The 24140-nt window shown below is 42.8% G+C and overlaps 1 protein-coding gene across 1 annotated transcript in view; it reads right to left on the bottom strand.

Annotated features, from left to right (window-relative positions):
* The window catches only part of LOC105833168, a 448328-nt gene extending 443328 nt beyond the window's left edge, over nucleotides 1–5000 (bottom strand). Inside the window, exon 1 of the mRNA XM_036290955.1 lies at nucleotides 3580–5000. Coding sequence (XP_036146848.1) covers nucleotides 3580–3823 — 244 coding nt within the window. The 5' untranslated portion in view covers nucleotides 3824–5000. The remainder of the gene's footprint in view (nucleotides 1–3579) is intronic.
* Nucleotides 5001–24140: the final 19140 nt, after the last annotated feature.

Here is a 24140-nt window from a genome sequence, read left to right as displayed (position 1 = left end):
TCTGTCGAATATAATTTTATAAATTTATTTATCTTCCTCTGATCACATAATTTAGTAGGACGTAAAGAAAACGCTTATTTCCTATTTCTGTTCATAATAGTTTTGATTAACATTAGTGTAAATAATTTTCAAAGATATTGTATTGATCTCTCTCACGATTTATATTTTAGAAACCCTTAATCTAGAGTAATTAATATAAATAAAATATGAGTAGCAAAAAGTTAAATTAACCCTTTCGGGTTTAGTGCTACATATCAATCAATATCATGTGGTGATATTAATAAATTGTTTAGTTCTATATATAGGACTATTTAAAAAATTGTTTAAATTTTAATTAGAAAAAATATGTATGGGAACGCGCGTAATTTTCAAACTTGTCATTTTAATAATTGGAAAAATAAGTATTCACATGGAGAAACGCTGTTAATCGATACTTCCAGATGCGAGGAAACATGCCAATAATAAACAATTTTGTTACATTATAATATTTTTTTCTTGAATTCGCCATATTAAAATGAATTCACAATTTTTTCTCATTTCGTTTTTATGTCCTCTAAATCTTTGAAAATAATTAGACGACATTTCTATTTCTAAGAAAGAAATTCAGATCTGAATGGATTACTTTATACCAATTATCCGAAAAAATTCATTGTCAATATTAACATCAACAATCTTATACAAAGTAGATTTTTACTTTCCCGATCTATTTCCACAAAACATCTCACATTAAACCATAAAAAGTAAACATTACTCTTTTATTCGCCGCACTTTATTCGTTACACCGGACGTTACAACTTTATTCTATTAGAAGAAATAAATCATCTCGAGAGACGTGTTACTTTCCGCGAAATAAGCGCGTGAACTTCACTCCGGACCCGTTCTAGTCGATAGCGTCTTTCGCTCGGTTAGTCATGTTGCACTTTTATACACGGCGAACGTTCGACCGGCCGTTTTTCGAGAGCGACATTGTAGCGAGATCGTCGTCCTTTTACCAACGACGGCCGATGGATTTCGCGTGGCACGAGCGATCGTTGCGGACGCCTTTGATCGGCCATGCGACGTTTTTTTAATCGCGTTAAACGTTCCGTCGTTGCCCTCAATCATCGAACGAGCTCCCGCTCTCTCGTCAAGTCGTCTCTTTCCTCCGTCCCCCCCATGTTTTTCCCGTCCGTCCGTCGGTTACCGGCGCGAATCCAGTTTCTCCATTCCTCCCCCCCCCCTCTCTCTCTCTCTCTCTGTTTCCCCATCGTGAGAGACGCGACGTCCGTTGTTTAATTAAAACCAGATCAAAATGACGTCTTCCGGTACGCGAAGCCCGACGCAACGCGCGACGGCTTTCAATTAATTCAACGTCGGTCCCGCCGGACGATACGCCGAACGATAACGACATGGCGCGCCGATGTGTTTCGACGGGCGCGTTGCGAAAGTAGAAGAACCTCCCCCCCGCGAGATAACGGCGAGAGGACAACCCCCCGCGTCTTCCTTCCCGAGCACGAGAGCCGCGCCGTGGTGCGTATGCGCCTCGTGACGTTTTACTTTATATTTGAAATGAGCTCCTCTCTCGCGCGAGCGCGCATATAAAACACCTTTGGTTTAATAATACGGTTTCTGAAATTTACACGCGATTCATATTCAGACCTCGCGCGCGATAAACGGGGCGGTAGGTGTAACCACGTTTCCCATTGTTTGCCGCATAATTTCCAGGCGGGACGTTCGATATGCGGAACGTTCGAAATGGCTTTTTAGCTATCGCGAAACGCGCCGCGGCGCTATCGGCAATCGCGAGACGGTACACCCGCGATTGTTTATCGTCCCGTGTGCCACGCGTGCGTATATGCGTGCGCGCGTGTGTTAAGCCCCGCGTATATATCGATTAGACAACTATATCGTTTTCTTACATAATGCAAGCCACTCGAGACGAGCACACACAAGAATTGTTTGCGCGCGATATTACGACGCGCGCCGGGGAAATTTACATTAACGTCTTTTAGTTCATCTCGAGTACACGCGATATATCACATAACGCGATACTATCAATCGCGCGCTCAAACAGTGTACGCGAAATACGGTTGCAATTTTATTATCGGCAGCTCTCTCTTTTTTTTTTTTACCCCGGTGTAATACGTCAATATTAATAAAGAAATAAATAAATAAAAAATTTCTACGTTCGCGCGCGGGGTTATTAATGAAAAAATATTTATCAAATGTGTAATTCGAACGCGCTTCAAAGGGCGGAACGGCGGAAACACGCAAAATTTTCTCCGCGCCGCGAAAAATTACCGCCAATCGCAGCAACTTCGTTTCATCGGCGCGCCCGCGATCTATAAATTTGCGATTCTGCAAAAATGCGAGGGAGGGAGAAGCGATATTCCTTCCGCGCCGATCCGCGGCAAAATTCATCCCCTCGCGCCGCCGTCCCGACGCGCCGAGAGGCGAGAATCGCGCCTATTCCCTTCCGGAATGAGAGAAAACCGGTCGAGTCATCGCCCGCGTCGCTTGCATTAGTATGCATCTTCGTCTCCCGGCATTACTCGGGCGATCTCTTAAATCCCGTACGCAGTTACGGCGGTCGGTCACCTCGAATACGAAATCGAGACGTGGGTCGCGACTCAGGGGAGGCTTGCGGTACGCCGCCTCCGCCCCTCTGCGCCGTCTCGCCGAACGATAATCGGAAATCGGCGCACAGGGGAAAGGAAGGGGAGGGGAAGACTCATCGCTCGAAGGGCGAGATGAGCGAATCGCCGCCGTCGCGGCGTGTCTGACGCGTAATGGAATATCCTGCGGATCGAACGGCCGCGTAATTTCGCCGACGGACACGTCTCACCCTCGCGCCCGAAGGAAACGGCCGAAGTTGGCGGAAAGTCCATGTCCGCGGGTGTTGACTTACGGGGTATCGACAGCGGTGGATGAGCGACCACCAAGCGCAAAGACACCGTAAGTAGTCTTCCTAAATTCTTGCCCCGCGTTGAAGTTGCTAACGCGGTCTTCGTACTCGGGTGTACTTGCACGCAAGCTAAATGAAGGCGGCATTACGGTAACGTCCTGCCGGTAAGAAGGTAAAAGGACACTTTTCCGAAACGGCGGTCGTTCTCGTTGTAACAGAATTGAAAACTTTGATATTCATCCCGTGCCTCTTCTTTCCATCGATCACCGTTGCTACTTGTTTACTATATGTTAATATTTTACCGTATTAATTTAGTTTAGAACTCTAATTTGTATTCCGAGTACAGTCCTCTCTCTCTTTATCGTTCGGAGGCCAGCGCTTTATATTTATTCAGGCCGAGTGATGATCTTTCGAATTAGGGTCGCGGCTTCCTAGCTTCCGGGTATTAAGACGCCTTATTTACATTTCTATTTTCCAGCGTGCGCGCGCGCGAAAGAGAGAGATGTGTCGTGGCCCGGGGCTATTTGTTCTCAATATTCCGCAGTTTCCTTCGAGCCATCTTATCCGCTGAATTTCAACTCGGGGGAAGCAAGTACGCGCGCACTCACCCCGGCCGCAACCGGAAAGAGATTTAGCCTTCGGCCGCGCAAGTAGACGCTCGCAACGACGAGCGGAGAAAAAGGGGAGAGACTCACCCTTGCTGGATATCGCCGCCGCGCCGACGAACTGTATGGCCAGGACAGCGCCAACCAGAAGAAACTTTCCGGAACCCGCACCGCGCTTCGCCGCGGCCGATTCGCGCTTGATCCCGGGCGATCCCCACGACGATCGGCGGCCGCAGCTCCTCACCCTGCTCGCCCGAGGGTGCCAGCGGCGCGATCTTCCGCCGCGATCGTCGCCGTCCGGACGAAATACCAGCGTCGTCCCCATCACGGCCATAACTCGACGACGACGGCCGCTTAAAATCCTTCCCTCGATCGGGCCGCTCGAGAGAGAAACAACAATGTCACGCACAACGGTGTCGCACTACCCCTCCCCTCCGGGTGAGGGGACCTCCTCTTCGCGTAATCCTCTAATCACACACTCGGGAAGACCCGGGGGTTAACGCACGACAGAGGGAGAGAGATAGATAGATATATCCGACACAGAGGCACACGGAGTCACACGGAGATCCAAAGCACACACCAAACGCACCACCCCCCGAGGACAGACCCTCGCCGCTCACACACGGTGTCACACGGTGTCGGCGCCTCCGCGAGCCGCTGTCCCGTGCGTTGCCGGGCGCACGAAAACAAACCGGTCTCGGTCGCCCGACGATCACTCGCGCGATCCCGAACGAACGGACGGACGGACGGACGGAAACCCACCGCCACTGCCGTGTCACTTGCGAGTGCCGCTACACCTGGCGCTACGCCTTCGCGAGAGGAGAGCCCGCTCGGTTCCACCTGGAACTAACCGCGCCGGGCGTCTCCGGAGGGCAGGTCCTCCCCCATAACGGCGACAGGTCTCCCTCGTCCTCGTCCTCGTCCTCGTCGTCGTCGTCGTCGTCGTCGTCGTGGTCCCTGGTCAAACGGGGCGCTACCGGGGAGCCGTGGGCGAGACCGCGGAAGTAGGAGAGAAACGGGGAAAAAAAAGGGGCCACGGAAAAAGGACGTCGTCCGCGACGACGATCAACCCCTTCTCGCCTGCGAACTTTCGCGACTGCACGCGTCGCGATGCTGCTGTTTCGCGACAGAGAGAAGAGAGGGTTGGAATCAACGCCGAAGAGAGGGGGGGGGAGAAGGTGGGGGGGAGAGGGAAAGAAAGAGGAAAGTCACTCGCGCGCGGGTGGGCGGGTCCCACCGTGAACCCTCGAGATGCTTGATGAGGGCTGCGCGGGGTTAGCGGCGGGGGATGGAAAACGAGAAATAGAAAGAGACAGACAGACAGACACTCGACGAACAGAGAGAGAAAGAGAAAGAGAGAGAAAGAGATAGATAGAGAGAGAGAGAGAGAGAAAGGGTGAGATTGAGGATATTACACTGAATTCGCGATCGGAGCCCGCGATGTCAAAACCCCCAACGCAACGTGCTGCCGCGTCGAGACGCCCGGCGCTACTGAGGCGAAGGAGAGCAGCCCGTTCGGGGGTCGCTGCCGCTATACGCGAGGTTGGGAGGGGGTGAGAGAGCGCGGGGGTGGCCGCGGAGGGACGATGGCAGCGCGGCGCGCCTCGGATATTCTCGCTTCTCTCCGGCTCTCCTCTCTCTCCCCCTCGCCTCTCTCTCTCTCTCTCTCACTCTTTGCGCGCTTTCTTCGTTTTTCCACGCTCTCCTCTTTGTTTTATATATCGAATTTTATATTCCCGGGCTCGATCTTATTTTATTCCGCGTAAAATTATTTATATCACGCGCGGAGGCCCCGTCGCGTAGATCCCGCACTTTCGTGCTCCTACCCTCCCTTCCTTCCTCGTCGTCTTCGCTCATGGATTCGTGTTTATCCTGCGCGCCTCGATGTCGTAATGCTCCTTTCCCACTACTCATTGCTCCTGAGGAATTTGATCTTCAGGATAGTTAGCGGATTCTTCTCCCGTCTGTTTCCTCCTTTCCACTCTCGCTCGTGATGTCGGATCGAAACGGCGACGCGCAACGCGGTGCTACACCTCCGTCCAGGGGGGGGAGGAAAAAAAATTCTCGACACACCGGCTCTGGCGCGCAATGGTTTTGGAGCAAAAGAATTCGATTAAGCGCGACGGATCGATCGATGCATTGCTTTATGCGCTCTACGACCGGAGCTGAATAAATTTTGCGTCGGAAATGCGTGACGTCATCCCCCCCTCCTCCCCTCCAAGCCGTCGTCGCGCGAACGAGCCGCGACTGTTTTTCATATTATTATTTATCTTGCCCCCTTTTACCCCCGCCCTCTCCTCCCGCCGCCCCCGCGTGGAATCCGCCGGTGAACGGGATGACGAACGGGACGATGTTTCGCCATAGCGCGAAATTAGCGACAATCGCGCCGGCCGGATAGAAAATCGTCCGATAATTCGCGGATCGTTGGCAACGATCAACGTTACACTCGATGCTGTCCATCTGCTGATTGACAGTCCTTCTTTCTCTTTCCTCCTTCCCCCTCACGCGCCCCCTCTCTCTCTCTCTCGCTCTCGCATTACTATGTGTAACAATATCGATAATTAATCGTCGACGTAAACGTTAATTAAATACATGACAGATACAGAGAGTCGGGGGAAATGAGACCAAGTTGGCGTGATTCGTGACGAATTCAATAGCCGGGTTGCTAGCTGCTCGAGTGAGAAACGCGACGCGCCGACGTAACGCACTTCCGTAATTTTTCCACCGTAATTATACGTAACGATGTCGCGCCGCGATAACGGCCAATGACGAACGAAAAAGTGCCGGGCGGGCGGGGGAGGAGGAGGGAGGGGTGGGCCCAGTAATCAGGGAGCGATCGAAATCGGATTATCGGCATCCGATCAATCGACAATCACGTCCCCGGTTACGGTCGCTCGCGCCGTGTATACATTGCGCATTGCACGTGTTGACATGAATCCGACGGATAGCAGATAGATAGCTAATTTCGCTCCGTGATTCGCGTCTCGAGTTCGAGCATGAATAAACAATGTCCGACTGCGCGGCGATAATGAATTAAACGTCCCGCAATACGCCGTTATTAATTTCGCAAATGTGTAACGTTAATGTAACCAAGTTTCTTACGGTGAACGTGCTTCTTATTGTTAGAGCGCGCCCTTTTATCCGCACACTTGTACCATCGGTATTTAATCTTATCCTAAATGCAGCCGGACGTATTTTAGTTTGTATTATATAAACAATTTTACCTAAAGCATAGCCATTATTTACTCGGGTCTTAATAAATTAATATTCATTTGCATTCAAATCATAAAATTCTTTAATTGCAATAGTAAAACGAATATGTCAAAAAACTATAATCTTTAATTACGTAATTTATTTTCTTTCCGTTCTATAAAAATTATTTACTTTTAAAAGATAATTTAGAGAGTTAATTTTAATAATATTATTAGATTATTTATGAAACAATATTTAAATACAAAAGTATAATTTTATAACATCCGTATTAATTAAAAATAAAACATTCTTTACTTAAACAGAACAAATACTTATATCGAAAGATGGTTTTAAGAAGATATAAACTTTCTGCGTTAAAAAAGATTTTTATATTTCTATTTATATATATTTCAAGTAAAATTTTTTGCAATTATAAATACTGCTTACAAGCATTTAGAAATATTATGTATATCATACAGAAAGAAAAGATCAGTTACAGCAGCAATTATATGTGACAGCTAAATTTCAGTTGTATATTAGCTGAAATTCAGCTACCACACACAGATCTTTGCTGCTGCAACTGCATTTAATTTTTTTTCCCCCCGTACACTTGTTACAAGGAAAAAAAAGGGGGAAGGTTTGTTAGCGTACGTACCGCGAGTGTATTCTATATAAATTTTAGACATATTGCTAGGTAAACGACAGGTTCTCTAACAAAACGCATCCCGGGAGAGAAAAGGTCAGGCAGAAGTGACTCTCGGGTCGTTTGTTTCCGTTTCAAATATTAAAGCGTCCAATTAGTCCGATGGTAACGCGAACTTGCGGGACCGTTGTCTACTCGCAGTCAGTGCATTAAGCTTTGTCCCCGTACCACAAACATTGCGGTCGCAGGACCAAAGAACAGGACGAGCGACGGTGTATACGGGGTGCACCAGAAATCCCGCATAGTTTCGCCGTTCTTTTCTTTCCACCTCCTCTCTCCCCCCCTCCCCCTAAAAAAAAACTTGCAGGCACTACAAGCGGAACTGAAAAAATAACGGCTATTCCATATTGCCGCGGGCATCGGCTGTTTTTGTTTTACCAACCGATTAAAAACTAAAAAACTTCTAGAGGGCGAAACATGGTATGAACGAAAATAAGTGACGTATAAAGTCTAAATGACGGCAGGTTTTTTAAAATTCCTTCTATATTATTATCCTTCAGTTCCAAATCTTAAAAATTATTCTAAGCTTGTCCTGTCGAATTCCGATCCTTTTGCCGAGATTTAAAAAGACACCCGAAAGCCGCGCGGAAGCTCGTAATCAAAGGGAAGACAACTCGTCGAGGGGAATTACTGTGAGGAGGGTTAACGAGGTCGGACGTGATAACACATTTATGAGGGAGGCATCGCCGCGACTTCTGAGCCGCAGTCTCTCTCTCTCTCTCTCTCTCTCTCTCTCTCTGCGCGTCACGCGACATCCGATCTCAGGGAAAATCAAAACTCGCGGGTCGTCGCGTATGTGCTTTGCCAACGGACTTAATGCGCGTCGCCCGTTTCCGCCGCGTGCGCTGTCGGAAACGCTAATTCTCGTCGTCGTGCACGTCCGTCGTGGATAGAGAGAGAGAGAGAGGGGGGGAAAGAGAGGCGCACGACGACGAGATCCGCGACAGTCTCCGAGGAGAATGGAAAAGGGGAATGAAATATTATACGATGCCACACGTCCGTGGATTGGAACGGACGACGAATTCCGTGGGCGGAAAAGCGAGCAGCCGGCTCTCGCATCCGGTTTACGTTCGCTTGATAAACGCTTGGCATTCGCCGTAACCGAATTTTTTTTCCAAACGAAAACCGCGGGAAAACGCTCCTCGGACAAATTATGCCCGCGCCGCGGGGCTCGTTTCCCCACCTGTTCGTCCACATGAATTCGAGTGCATTTCTCCGCCGTCCATTTCCGCCGTCCGTCATCTCGCGCCGCGAGAGGGGAAGTTTTCAAGTGGGCCATCAATTTTGTCCGCGGTTAAATATAAATAGGGGCGCGCAATCCGGGACGCCCCTGTATAATATGTATGTTACAATCGGACGACGCGAAAAAGTTATGCGAGCGCCTCCCCCGTAGTTCTGCGCGCGCTGAAATATCAATGGCACCGGAAGTCAGAGAAGCCGGAGAAGGACGGTGATCCGACCGGGTGAATCCGGTGTCACCTCTCTTCATTTTCCCTTCCTTTCTCCCTTTTTGTTCTCTTCTTACTCTCTTTCTCCCGGTAAACGCGACGCGTGCGAAATAAAAGTTTTCCGCGTGTCTCCCCCTCACCCCCTCCCGGCGAAAGTGAAAGAGAAGCTCGCGGCACGCGGGGCGCGTCGCGACGCTGAAAGTTGGCGAATTACACGTTGCCGCCGCGATTCGCGCAGACGTAATCAACCGTCTCCGAGGAAGAAGAACGCGCGTTGTAACTTCACCTCGCGCGACGATCGATCCTGAATAACTTAAGGATCTCCGAGGAATCCTTCACGCCGGCGAGGGAAACGCGAGCAATAGCCCTCCCCCCCCGCCCCACTCCCTCCCCCCGAAGTTTTGTCCGCTTCAACTCTTCAAAAGACTCCGCGCCGACACGCACCAATCGACCGTCGCAAAGTGAGCGCTTCGCGAACTTATCGTTGCGCGAAAGCGACTTCTCTTTTTCCTCGCGCAGAAAAAAAGCAAGTGTCAAATTAACTCTTATACACCCATGTGAACTCGTTCGTTGTTTTATATATAACGCAACGATATATAATCTTATTAGAAAAATTTGAAAATCTTGAATTTGAACAATTTATAGTCTTATTTTAATGCTATAATTGTTATCTCAAGAATGTAATGTAATTATTTCGATAATTTTAACTTAAGAAAATTATAGTATTTTCTATCCAACATTTTTTCCTCTCTTTCCATTCAAGAAAATTATTTTTAAATAACGAAAATATCATTTTCTTGATTAAACTACAAAAAATTTAAAAATAAATCCTCATCCTAGTCAATTTTTTTGATTTAACGCAATATAATCCTATTTCGAGATTTCCGTTTTGAAACTAAAAATATTGTCAAAACAACAATATTCTTTTTGCGCTCAAAACGCCCGAGATCTACATTAATCGTGGATAATTGAGAAAGATCGTCCGTTCGTTACATTCGTCTAACGTTAACTGTAGAACCGCGCATTTAATTGCCCGTCCGGTTATTTTATCGTTAATTTAATCGCTTAATACGATAATACGCGCGCGCACGTCTACGTCGCGCACAGCACGTTGGCCAATGCGGCGTGTAAATCGCTGAAAATTTGTAAATACCACGTTCAATTACGCGCATCAATTATTTCCTAATCAAATGGCCGCGTAAATAATATATACAAATAATAATATGCGCTCGCGTACGATTTTAATTCGGATTAAAACGCGCCAGTAATGGCCGGGAATAACTGGCCCCCGCGCGATATTATTTTGATAGAGACATTCATTAACGGTGCCCGCTAATGAAAAGCTAATTAGCAACTATTTGCGCGCGATCCTACAATGCGCGGCGGAGAGCTGCGCGAACCTCCTCTGATTTTTATGTATTTCATATTTAATTCCGTCACGGCGCTTTTCGACAAGTTCCGTTAATTCGCTAATAGCCAATTACGCAGCGTGTTGCGAAATATATATAGAAATACGCGCTTTTTGAATTAATTCAATGTATCTCGCAAAGGAAAGGCGGTCTTTTTTATGCGAATATAATGTAATGCCGGCGTGTTAAATATGTCGACAGCCATGAAGGGACAAAGTACGTTGCCACGTTGATTAACACAACAGTTTCCACAAATAATCGAGTTTATAACCCTGCGTTCCTTGCGGAGGTAAATTCTCGCAAATTTTTATTGAGACGACGAGAGGACAGCGAAGGGAAAAGGGTCGATTTTTTTTTTCGTTGTGAATTTCGCAAAGATTGAGAATTTGTACATAATCGAATAGGTCACGCAGGAAATAACCGATTTCTTGCCGTGATCCAAACGCAAATTTATAACGACTGTTCAAAAGCGTATGGCTTCCGCCTCTATGGCAAAAGCCTGTATCGCTATGCATCTCACGGAAACGACGAGGGGAGCATTCGCTCGAGTCTTTCCATGTCGACTTTGCGTCCCGGAAAGCGGCTTCGGGAAATGCGAAAAAGTTTCCGCGGCATCGATTCGTACACGCATATTTCGCGATTAATTTGCGAACGAAATACGCGAATGAAATACCCGCCATTTTAACGTTACAACGTAAAAATTCGCGGAAATTATACAAATTGCCTAATTGAACCTAATTGATTTCTCGCGATAAAACGCATTTCTTAAAACTTAATATACCCGCGAAAGTAAAAAACTTACAATGTGTCTAATCAAATTATTAGACATTTAAGAAATTCATAAATATTATGAAACGCGAAATCCGCGGTAATTTGAGATTTCAAATTTGCCGGAGCGAGCCGGATTCTATTATCTTCGGGAAATCGATCGATGATAAATCCATTGTATCGCGACGCCTATTTTTCTACAGTGGAAGAGTTTAGGGTTGACGTTTCTATGAGGCAGAGATTTCCAGCAGGCGCGAGGAATGACGGCCGGCACGTCGCAATCTCTTCCAAAGACACACCACACCTACACACTGCCACGCGGTTGTTTCAGTCAGATCGAGTCGGATATATATTTTTACTACGTGCGAATTCGTCGTGACGCAAAAGCTCACGTGGGACCGAGCGAGATTGCCCCGATCTTTAATGGCGGCAAATCTTTCAGGAATCGCGCGCGTGCCTGACGTCCGTGCGTCCGTCCGCCTCGATTCTGTATCGACCGGTTTTGCGATACCCCCTATTTTCGATGGGCAAAAGAAGGGTTCGCAGCTTGTTAAATTAATAGTACGTAATTAGCGAACAGCTTTTTCGATCGCCGTTCGGACGCGCGTATCGAGTTGCGTAATGGCAATTGTGATAAAGTCTCCGACCGGCAATTAGAGCGTAATTAGCGCTTTAAAATTGGTAATCGAGTAACGAGTTCATATTGCCCGTCGTAATAATTGATTTGCTCGCTAATGTAAGATTTATTTCAACACCGCCGGCTGTAATCCATAGAATGTTGATAGTGCTAAAAGGAGCAGAATTTTTAATTTGACGCTTTATACACTGCAAAAAATTTTTATAAAATTACAACTATAATAGTGGGTAATTTTGAGACCAACTATAATAGTTGTAGATTTACTTTTGCAATGTACAAGTAAAAAAAATTTGATTTGCCATAAATTTGTTTACAGTGTATACACAAGTGTAAAAAACAAATTAAGAAATTATTGCAAAATTTATTATACAAAATTACATACACAAGAAAATTTACAACTATTATAGTTTGTCTAAAAAATTACCCACTATTATAGTCGTAATTTTACAAAAAATTTTTACAGTGTACGCCAATGAAAAAATTTGAAAAATAATGTGAGTGTGTGTGTGTGTGTGGAAACTACATTGTCGCCATGAAACAAAGGCAAAGGACTATATCTCTCACGCGGATATACAACGGTTAACTAAACTTATCTTTCACAACGCTGCTATCAGGAGCTGTCGTTCCACGCGAAGAATCTCGTACCGAGTTTCGTAGCAGACCTTTCGTCTGCTACGAGAAACGGAAGTTCGTCTGGCGATTTTCACAAACGGCGAATGTCGCACAAAGTCCATTGCGAATTTGGTGTACGGCAGATGCTTACTGCGAGAGACTCAGCGTGAGTGCTTCCTCTCTTTCTCTCTCTTTCTTATTCTCTTTTTCTCGGGGATACTCCCATCATTCGCTGACCCGCGAGGAGCCAGCTGTCGCGCCAAAGTTTAGCAAGACAAACGCCTATTAAGGGAGGTGAAAGTTCGCTGAGGGATCACCTTCGTCTCCAGATAACGCCACAACATTGAACAGGCTAGGAAAATTAACAATTTTTGAAGGTGCAGCGATGAATTTTTCTTTATCATCATTGCGAATGATGGATTGCTATTAATAATCGCATAATAACGTTAACTGTCTACATGTAACAACATTGTATTTTATCGTTAAATTTTAATGTTATTAAAAGTATAATCAGCAAATGTGCAAAATGACAAAATTTAATAACAATTTTATTTGTCGTTGATTTTTTATTATTTATAAAAAATCCAATATTTGTTTGCAACCTTTTAACGTTCAAGTTGATCTTAAAATTGCATAATAAAATTTAATTTTAACAATTATAGAAGTTTAGTTTGTCATACGTTTTAATTCCAATATTTACTAGATAATATTGGCCATAGATAAAATGATGCTAATAAATAAAATTTACTTGGAAGACAGATTTTAGGTATATAAATATACACATAAATTTAGTTTCAAAAGAGTTTACTCTTTAAAAAATTATTATAATTATTACTTATTACTGGTTTTCTTGTAGAAATTTGCAAAAAACTGGAGCATATCGACTTAATCGCTAAAGGAAGGATTTAAAAAGTTGTTACAAAGATATTGATCAGAAACTAAGCTGCTGTAAGGTCCCAGGAATAGGTGGATGTCGAAATGTCGCAGGTTAGCTATTTGATTGCATAGCCACGTCCAATATTTTTAACAGAGAAGTTAAGAACACACAACGAGGAAACTTTAATTTATTTAGAAAACGGTATTAAAATGTCACGCGTACTTTTAAGATTTTTAATCTTCGACGCAAGGTACGCAGGATTTATTAAATCTTCTTTTAAACAGTGAAATTTCTTCTTTAAACAGTATATTAAGTTTTATTGACGGTTGTCAAAAACATTCTTTAGTTTAATTTTACTCGGCAAAAACCAATAATGAGTCACGCAGAATCTAAATGCATGCTAAAATTTCAAAAATTTTAGCATGCATTTATATGTTTGTGGTATATGTTTGCAATAATATAGTTATTTATTGATATTATATAGAACATAACATTTTGATCTTTATACTATGGAGCCGTAATAATTATCACCTAATAAGAATTGGAAACCTGGAATAAGAATTACGTTAAAACGTGTTAAGTTTCGATATTGCATAAATTTTATTTTTCATAACGTTAACATTAAGTATAAATTAATCATAATTTATGTATAATTAGAAACATATAATAAAAATATATATAAAAAATGTCATTTCAAGAGATACCAAAGAGATGATATTTTATCCTATAAAAGAGGTATTATGTTGCTATTACATTACATTTTATCATATAAATTCAATAGAAATTAATGGTTTTAGCTGTGGTCAACACACACGCTAAAAAATACAAAGAAGCTACCAAAAAATTATCTCAGTTTCATTTTCAGTGAGTTTAAACGAGTATAGTCCTTGCGAAAAACAAGGTATAATTTTGCTAGCATCGCGTATCGCAGATAATATGAGTGGACGTCGCGCCGCGGAAAGCTCGGAAACGTCAAAGAGATTTTTCTCTCATCGAAGTCCAAGCTACGAAAAAAAAAAGACCGAGTTGCCCGACATCGCATAATAAATCTCCTTCAAAGCGCTGTGCGTTTTTCTCATCTTTCAGAACGTAATCGTGGATTTCCATGATAACGTATCGGAAAAAAGAATTCTTGCGTATCTCGCGCAGAAGATTAAAAATCTTTCGAATATACAGGGAACGTTTCAGCACGTCCTTAGGGTATTCTCGTAAAAAGAATAAGTGACATTTAAAAGGATACGTGTGCCATATTTTAAAGTATTATCAAAAAATTTTAATTTTTTGCAGATTGTTCTATTATTACGTTTGGATATCTTTGTAAAACTTGCACATAATTCTCTTATTAGTTAAAAAATTGATTCAATTTCTGTTTATTCTTAATTCTTATGTAAAATCGCATTTGCAAAAATGAGAAAGTAGGATTACGAATTAAATCAAACTTTATACGTATATTAATTATGTATATTAATAGAATTCTAATAAATATTTGTGCAAAAGTTTTTTTTTTTAGATACACTTGTTTAAAAGTTATTTACTTTAAAAACGATAGCAAAACAGGATTATTTTTTGCTGCATGAGCCATTATAATTAAGTCAAATGTTCGTTTTTGTTTTCTTTGCAGCCGGTTTCAGAACCAAGATCCGGAGATTGCGATCAAAATTTCTTGTCATTGATTTGAAAAGAGAATAAATCTAAGAGATCGTGCAATTCATAAATTTCAATAACTTTTAATTAACATTGCAGAACCAGAATGTTCTTAATATCGTTTTCTGAAGAAGTGAAAATTTCTTTCGTCGTAAGAATTCATTAGCCAAAATGAAGGTGGCACCGCACACGTTATTGATTTAATATTCGCGCGAGCCTCATTGAGAGGCACTGAGCTAATTATTCCAGGGTGCAAACATAAGTAACAGACGAGCGTTTAAATGCGTTTTGCAGTGGCCCATTTCGTTTCTGCCGGCATTCCGATCTTATTAGAATAAAAGCGAGCTGCTGCGCTACACCGCGCGGAGGAGTATATACGGGAAATTAAGCGGCGCGAGCCGTAGTAGCTGAAGGTTCCGGGCTGAAAGTGCTTTCACGTGTCTCCCGGCGATCTTCGAAGGTGAGCTTATTTACGGCGCACCGGTGGCCGACGCGGGGCACACGCGACCCCGGCCACGGTCCCGTAATTTCGTATACGGACCGAGAGTGACCGCCGCAACCGTAAATAAGCGACGACGAGAGACAAGGGTCTCTCGCGAGAAAGAGGAAGTAAAAAAAATGGGGGGAGATAACAGAAACCGGGGAGGAGGGGCGCGCACTTAACAAAAGTTACGCGTTTCGTCCTACCGCACGTGTGCGGTATCCCTTCTCGAGATCGATCGCGCGATCCTCTCCTAGTTCAAATAAATTAACGCTGTTTACCGAGCGTGAAAAGGATCGGGGTAAAACGCCGTTTCAACGAAGCGTGATACGGTGTTTTTTTTTTTTTTTGTTTTGCGCCGTTAGCATGGACGCGTCGATAAACAAATCGATGGGCGATCACTGGATGCGGGTAATATTGCCCAGGGATAACCTTACATAAAGTAATAAATTGAACATGTGTTACGTGTACGTTTTCGATAAGAGCAAAGTGTCTCGCGGTATTATGAATTTCCGCGTCGTTGCATTTTTAAGCGTACAGTGTCGCGCGTTTTTGCAAAAGTGAAGGTCTTATTTGTTGCAAGGATCAACGGTTATCATCGATTATTGATACACCTCGCCCTAATAATTATTCCAAACCGCCCGCAAAGGGAACGACCGGGCGGCGATCGGATGTAACTCAACGGACACGACGTAGCCTGCGGTATGACATAATCGATAGCAAAGTTCCGCGAATAAGAAGCGATTTGTAGAGGGATTGAATAATTCATGCGCTCGCGCCATCGCGCACGCGGGCACGTCGCGAAAGTTACCGGAGATCTCGAATGTCACCGCATTAATTCCGAATTACAAAGTCAGCCACGTAAAATTTTATTAAAACTAAATCGCCAACTGTAACCCGAGGAGAAAGGGGGAAAAAAAGAGCGAGAGAAAGAGATCGACGTTCCATCCACATTTCATATCCTCGCGGATTCCGCTCGAAAGATGTCTCGTACGAGAAAAAAGAAATCTCTTCCGAACATATCGAAAATCCCTCGCCTACGAGATTTCGCGCGCTCGACTACGTACGGAAAAAAGCCCGTAACGAAACTAAAAATCAGAAAGGGGGGAGAGAGAGCCCATAACTCCCTCGATCCGCGCTTTTTTTATCACGTATCGCGCGGAAGAGGACGGGCGAGCGCGGCGCTTTGAAATTCGCGGTGCGAGCGCGGCGCAATTGAATTAATCGGGGGGGGGGGGAGAAGGGGGGCGCACACTCGCCGCACCGACAATATAATGCACTGTCGTCTGCGGTCGCAGCACGACCGAGAGCTTATATCAAAAATCATTAATTGAACGTACTCCGGTTCAAAGGTAAACCGGGATTAATTAAACGTTCCCGCGTACGAGCGAGCGGGCGAGCGAGTTAGCGCCAGACAGAGGGAGAAAGAGAGCTACCTCGTGGTGGTGTCCCTCCCCCCTGGTAAAGATACGTTACCGGTAAAAATCCCATCCTCGCGAAACGGGGAATAGAGAGAGAGAGAGAGACCCTCCAATTACCCGTACAGCCGATGCGCGCAAAAAGCGCGCGACCGGCCGAAAACGGGAACGAAGGAGGCGAACCGATAACGAATGTTGACGCACTCGCGTATCCCGGACACTCGAGCGAATCCCGGGGCTGCTCTTTGCACGTGGGAGCACGTGGGCGGACTTCCGTATTTGGTGCCGCGACGTGATTGTTCGGCGATCGAAGATACACGGAGGAATGAACGTACGATCGGCGGGGCCCTCATTACGGCGGCCTCGACGGTCAGTCGAGTCGAGAGCTTTCGAACGGGAACGCGAAATAGGGGAAGATCCTGGTGGATAATTGCGAAATAGCGAATACGGAAGGTGGATGGGTGAAGCCTCGCGAAAACTAAAGGACCTTTCGCGTGCGTGGAAGCTGAGAGAGAGAGAGATGCAGATTCTTCTCAGCAAACATCAACTAAAAGTTATATAACTGTTTTGTAACGGTTATGCAAGTGTTATAAATTGTATGACAATTGTAAATTATAATAGCAATTTATAACAGTATAATATATAACATAACAATATAATATATAACAGCAATTTATATTATCTTTATGACAGTTATATTGCTGAGTAGGAATTATAGCTCATATAATAGTTATATAACTGTATGCTGGGTTTCGACATATCGAAACGAAAAATGGGACACCGGAAACATATGTAGATGACGTTAAGAGAGGTGGCCCGATATTTCGCGTACGTGGAGTTCATCGAGGGATAATTGAAGGATAGGGAGAACAGCAACCGAGGGCCGGTGACCAATCGCGCGGGTTTACCGTGGGGGAGATCGCTCGCAGGGTTAAGTGAGTAACCTCTCGGAGAACAGATCGCGAAGGGCAGGCCGCGCGATAATCGAGGATACCTCGAAAGGGTAATTACTACGTAGGCGGGAGAACGCCGGAGTGGACGCTCGAGAGAGAGAGAGAGAGAGAGAGAGAGAGGAGAGACAAGCGGCAACCTTCCCCGGGAAAGATACGAGGTAGCCCCGACAAATTACAGGGCTCGAGAGGCCTCCCGACAAGCGAGTTACGATTGGGGAGCTTCAAGTGGCGCGCTACACCCACTGGCACGCGATCTTTTTGTTTACGGGAGAACGTATCGCGCGTCCCCGAAAAGCCGGGGGATGAAAATATTCGAAGATCCCCGGACGATGTTCCGGATGATGGAAAGTTGAAACGCGGTCGCCACGCAGCCTTAAATAAATAAACGAGGGGGCGCGTAAGAAGAAGCAATTTCTCGACGGTAAAATTAATTGAGTTTGCCGCTTTTCAATTATTTCAGCAATTTTTTATAATAACAATTGATTACGGTCCGCAATACGAGTCGTCGTATTGTCAGCGTCGAGATGAGAACCGGTGCTCATTGATAGCGCTAATTTGAGAGATAACCCGATAGAAAACTCAGAGGAAAGTCTTCCCCTTTTTTTTTTTATTAATAATTCTCGTTAATAACGACGATCGCAATTTCGCGTGCGCGTAACACACGTAACAGACGCCGGGTGAGCACGCGAGCTCCTTATGGCGTACTGTCTAAACGTACCATGAACGCAATTTGCCACAGCGCAAATCATAACACGGTCGTTTGAACAAATAAGCCCTTAACCACTCAACTAAATAAATAGCGATACATTAAGCGTATTACCGCTGCACTTGATAATGTAATAAACAATATAATAAAAGCCATTGCCTTTCGAAATCATAATCGCGGTCGCCAGCGTGTAAAACACTTTGAATTGAACATTAAATTTAAATTAAATTTGTTCCGAATGCACGCACGCTATTATTAGTAATCGCGTTGTTCTTTTTTCCTCTTCCACTCTCCACGATTAATCGTATAAAATTCGGTATAATTTATTGTGCCCTTTAATCTGCGAATGCTGCCGCGGGGCTTTCGGTTTAATTTATTATAATATGTTAAAAAAAAAAAACGCTTTCAGTCGCGCTTATAAATTAAAATTGGAGAGGGAGGGGGATGGATTTTCCAAAATAAAATATCCTCAACAATTATATTCCCACTTTGGGACACGCAGTTGTTGAAATGTTCCAAACTCGAAACTTTGAGACCTAATTGCACTTTCCAGGCCTACCAGCTGCCCGACCCGATCAAGTTCGCAACCACGAAGAAGTTTCGCATACTTCGCAAATACTTTAGCCGCCGCCAGGAAGAGGCAAACGGGGCAACATCACCGTTACTCCGATACTCATGGGATAGGACACTCGAGTGCATCGGTAACGAAATCGTTCGCTTCCGACTAATTTGATATCCGCTTCTAGCACACATCTTCTGATATTTATTTTGTAACGGTAAGACCATCGCGGTTTTCCTCCGACTTATCTCCTTCACTGTCTAGAGACTTACTCGGAATTTTTTTTTTTTTTTTCATGTTAAAATTGAGTTAAAAGCAAAATTTTTTTTTGGAACTTGAAACAACTGAAACTTTTGCGAAATTTACTGTAGAACATTTTATGATAAATTTATCACATTTTACATGCATCAAGCGTTCCATGTATTTCTGAGTTAATTTAATATGTTAGAAAGTAAGTAACATAAATATATTATGTAGAAGAATTAAAACAAAAATGTAACATTTTGATACAATTTGGAAGTAAATTGTGGAAGCACGTTCAGCATTTTGTTAGAAGCAACACGTTTGTTATCTTGAAAATTGTTTTAAAACTATGTTATTTTTCTATGTTATTTACTCATCCATAAATGGTCTTTTAACATTCGAAATGGCGAACATCAATTTGACACCAAATATTTAAATAATGCAATTGTATTATGTTCAATTAATCTCCGAGTATTTGAAAATTTCATCATACATTTAACGAAATGGATTTTAACATAAATACAAATTTATTTTCTGTGTGCTATTTTAATTAATTGATTCAAATAATTTATTAAACAAATTGAATAATTTCAAAGAACCTACTTTCGAAAATAAATGCCTCTTCAATCAATCGAGAGGTTTCTAACATATTTTGACAATTAGTTTAACTTTTAAATAAGAGACTTTCGTTTGAAAATTCATCCCCCTGACTTATATATCTTAGTCTTCTCTTATATGAACGATGAGGAAACAAAATCGATCTCCCGTGTTCGTGAGAGCTCCCACACCTTGCTTACTCTCGCTATACATTGGCTGCACTCCTAGAAACGAGCTCTTCGTGTCTACTCTATTTTCACCAGCCATGTCCCGCTCGCCATGTCTTTTTTCCCCCTTTTGCTTACCTTCTCCTGCACTTGTGCCCACGACAAACTCTCATCGTTACAATCCCTGCTGGCTACTTTTCGCATTCTCAATCGCCAACTCCTCGGACAGAAATAGAGAGACCGCGGGTGTGAGAGAGAGAAAGGGAAAGGGAGCAAGGGTTGCAGGGGAATTGCAGGTTGCACTTGCGAGCGGGAATCGAAACTTTGCGAGGGCGGCATGTCTATATGGAAAGCAGTCTGCGCCGAACACGTACGGAAATTGCTTCGCTAGCTGGCTGGCTGGCTGGTGCGTACCGTCGTTCTCGCTTATTACAATATTTAAGTTGCTGTAAATTAGATGTTCTGCTGATAATACGACAGGGAGGAGGGGGAGGGGGGATGAGAGAACTAAAGCGGATTGCGCCGCGCGAGGTTTCCTTTCTCATAATGATCTCATTGGAATCTTATATTCCATCCGGCAGTATGACCGGCGACAGTCTTCGTTAATTAATCTTTAATAATGGGATTGTCATCTCATTTTTTTTCTCTCCTTAGTTTCTCTCTTAATTGTTAATTATTCTAATATTTTTTTTATTTTAAGTTTCCTTTATTCTTATTGAGTATCTCCTACATAAGCATGTGTAAAAAAATAGGCAACCGTAAATGTTTATACTAATAATTGCTGTAAACAAAACAAATAGTCACAATTTATACGTTTTAGAAGAGAAAATGCATTTTAGAACATCTTAAAGAATTTTTCAGATTTTTGCGCAGATTTTTTATTATAAATTAACAATTTTTTTAAAATATAGAAAATTAATATTTTCTACTTTAAAAATAAGTGTCATATAATAATGTTTTAGATTTTTTTTTAGTTAATAAATGTAAGGTAAAAATTTTCAAATTTGTTAAGATAAAAGTTGACGGAACCAATATAGAACAAAAATATTTTTACTATTTGAAGTTTGTTTTCTTGCCCTTTATGATTATTTGATAATATATCCAAATTTGAGATTAACATCTGCGAATATTGAAAGTCTAACAAATGACAAAATCAAAATTAGTGAAATTGTTTAGACTAAAAATTAAAATATATACTAAATTTATAAAACTATTTTTTTGTTTTTGTGATCCGTCATATTAATTCTATCAACTTGATTGAATTTTTTTAACTCAAAACTTTGGTCTCAGATTCAGACTTTAGATTCAATGATCTTATCTCATGTACTGATTTTTATAAAAATCGAAAAAAATCTAACTATAGAACCATATTGAATTGGTTAGCTTAAATTTTCAGATTTGAATTTTTATTTCGTAATTAACGATCCAAAAAGTCTGTAAAGACAAAGTTTCAAAAAAAAGTTTTGTGATAAAAGATTAATATAATCTATTTAAGTTTACTTCTCGCTCTAAATATATTTTATGCAAATATAATTTATAAACGCGATCAATTAAACAAACAAATAAACAATTCAATGTAATATTACCGACAAAAATCGTAATGGGAAAACGTGTTGCTGAAACACGATACTGAAATACAGAATTAATTCGCCATTGTTCGCATTACGCGCTGCTTTGTTCAAATGTAAATAGTTGCATACGCGTAAAATAATAACATCCCTCCAAAATTGCACTGTGATATTGAACAATCCAGCTGCAGATTAATAGTTTGCGAAACAATAATAATAAAATACATAAAACAAATAACATTAATATATTTTCTGCCATTTGTGCTTTACGTAAAATTCGTTTTTTTACGTACGAACATGGGCAGAAAATACCGTACCTTGGAAACGCGCATCGGAAAGCAGAGCGGTGGAACGCGATTCTCTTCCCTCCCTCGCTCTCTCCAACCGGATGAAGGGCACGTGCGACGCGCGAGTCGGACGTAATCACAAAAGTAATTTATGTCGCGCGGTTTTACGCTCGCCCAGACGCGCAAACGTTCGTTCTTCCCCCTGGCCGAGGGGGGGACGTCGTTGGAGTCCGCGGAACCGGGAATAATAATCGTTCGCGAATCGACATTGTCGGGACATTAAGAACCGCTGAAACGCCTCCATTTACACGAGATCTTAACGCACCGGGACGCCACCCCGTGCCTGAGCGGTAGGGTGCTTTCGCGCGGCCAACGTTGCATTGAAAATAGAAAGCGACAACGCGAAGGGGCGAGAGAGAAAGGGAGAGAGAGAGAGAGAGAGGTCGACAACCCTCCTCCACCCCCTGGCGCGCGATATTTATAGCAAAAAATCTTTATGACCTCGCCCGCGGGTGCAAAGTGTTGTTTGTCGGGCGCGACGACCCCCCGCATCGCGATTCTTAGCTGCAACCCCATAATCGCGCGCGCATAAACTTAATGTGTGCGGTAGCGCCGTTTTGCATCGCAATGCCGGAAACTTTTGCGGCCACCCGGACTCTCTGACGATGCCGCGCGGCCGCGGTAGAACGGAACATTTTTAATGACAGTAACGCGAAGAAAAATGTGCTAGCAAAAATGACAGAATGTAAAATAAAGATTAATATCAGGGGGAAATAGTGACTCTGCATTTTCACAATACGACGAGTGTTGTGCATGGAGAATTTTTTTTAGAATTTATCCTCAAAATAACAGAGAAGGATGTTTTTAAATTTAATAAACCGTTTTGTTTAACTACTCCAAAGAATATATTTCTTTGTTTCTAACAAATTTTATTAAATCGAAAGAAGTCTGTATAAAATTTATTAAAACCAAAGAAATATATGCTTTGGAATTAATAGTCGAACAAAATTGTTTATTAAATCTAAAGAAATCTTTCTCTCTCTGTGGGACGTTTCGAAGAATTTCACCATAATTCGAATAAAATTTAATAAAACTCTTTTATATTTTATTGTTCCAGATATTATTAAGTCAGAGAAAATCAAAATTCTTAAAATATCACGACTACCATAATTTTAAGAACAAATTCTAAGAAATTTATTTCGTGCAAACAAACAATTAACTCCAATAACGCAGTACAATTATTTGGAATTTGATCCAAATTGTTGTAAATTGCAAGGGCTGCACTAGGAAAAAAATTAAATATCTCTGTCCAAATAGTTCAGTTTTTTAACGGCAACCAAATATCGTGTTTCACATAACAAAAACTTTAGTCGTTTCTAAACGTATTTTTCGGTTTTGCTTTTTTTATTTAGTTGCTAGGCAACCTAACAAAAGTAGTACATCACAAATAAACAATTTTGTTAGGCATATTGTAATCAAAATGTTTTGTTGTTCCGATAAAATTTTAATTTACTATGGCTCTATTTTGAGTACAAAACATTTTCCCTAGTATGTAACAGATTTATGCTTTTGCAAGAATCGACGTTATAATATTACGCTCTTTTACTTAATTTATCAATTTTTTTACTCGCGCAATACAACATCGATGTGCAGATGGTAATTGTAAAGAAAGATTTAAGTGTTATTTCGCGAGGACGCAAAGTCGAACGCCACACGCTCCAATGCCTATCGAATGATTCTGCTCGACGGATCGAGAGAATTTAATGCGTGAACTCAAGATAGACGTATGGATGACGCACTGATAACAATTTTAAAGCAGTTTCTAAAAAATTCCAGCGAATTTCTAAAATTTTAACCTTACAAAAAAAAAAGATATAAATCATTTAAAAGAATTCCATGTAATCGTAATTCAACTGTCAAAAATCAAGAGAAGAAACAGCTGGCGGTGAGTGAATATTATGAATTATAAAAAAAGATTTAAGCGTTGGAAATGAATAGAGATAAGCTATATAAAAACGAACGGCGTTGCAAGAATTTCTCGAAGACCCTTTCCTCTTTCCTTTTCTCTCGCCTTTTGAAAATGCGATTTTCAAGTCTACTTACATCCCGCTGCACACGAAAGGCGCAAGATTGCACAGGCAGTGTCATCCATATCTCACTTCGCCTCCCTTCGGTGTGTAACGGGGATAAGTTTGTTGCGCGTTTTGTGGAAAGTCGAAAGTGCCGGAAGTAGATTCTGGCCGCCTCGTGTAAAACACCCACTTGGGAGGATGCGCAGAAACTTCTTCAGGATCACCACTTTTGACAGCATTATCTTCTCGTGCCCGAACACGGATTATTCCGACGGAAGCGACTGTGTTGTAGACGGAGGTACAAAGCTAA

The sequence above is a fragment of the Monomorium pharaonis genome, chromosome 8 (genome assembly GCF_013373865.1).
Source record: "Monomorium pharaonis isolate MP-MQ-018 chromosome 8, ASM1337386v2, whole genome shotgun sequence".
NCBI classification, from domain to species: Eukaryota; Metazoa; Arthropoda; class Insecta; order Hymenoptera; family Formicidae; genus Monomorium; species Monomorium pharaonis.
Note: the sequence above shows the minus strand (reverse complement) of the source record. Positions and strands in the feature narration are given on the sequence as shown.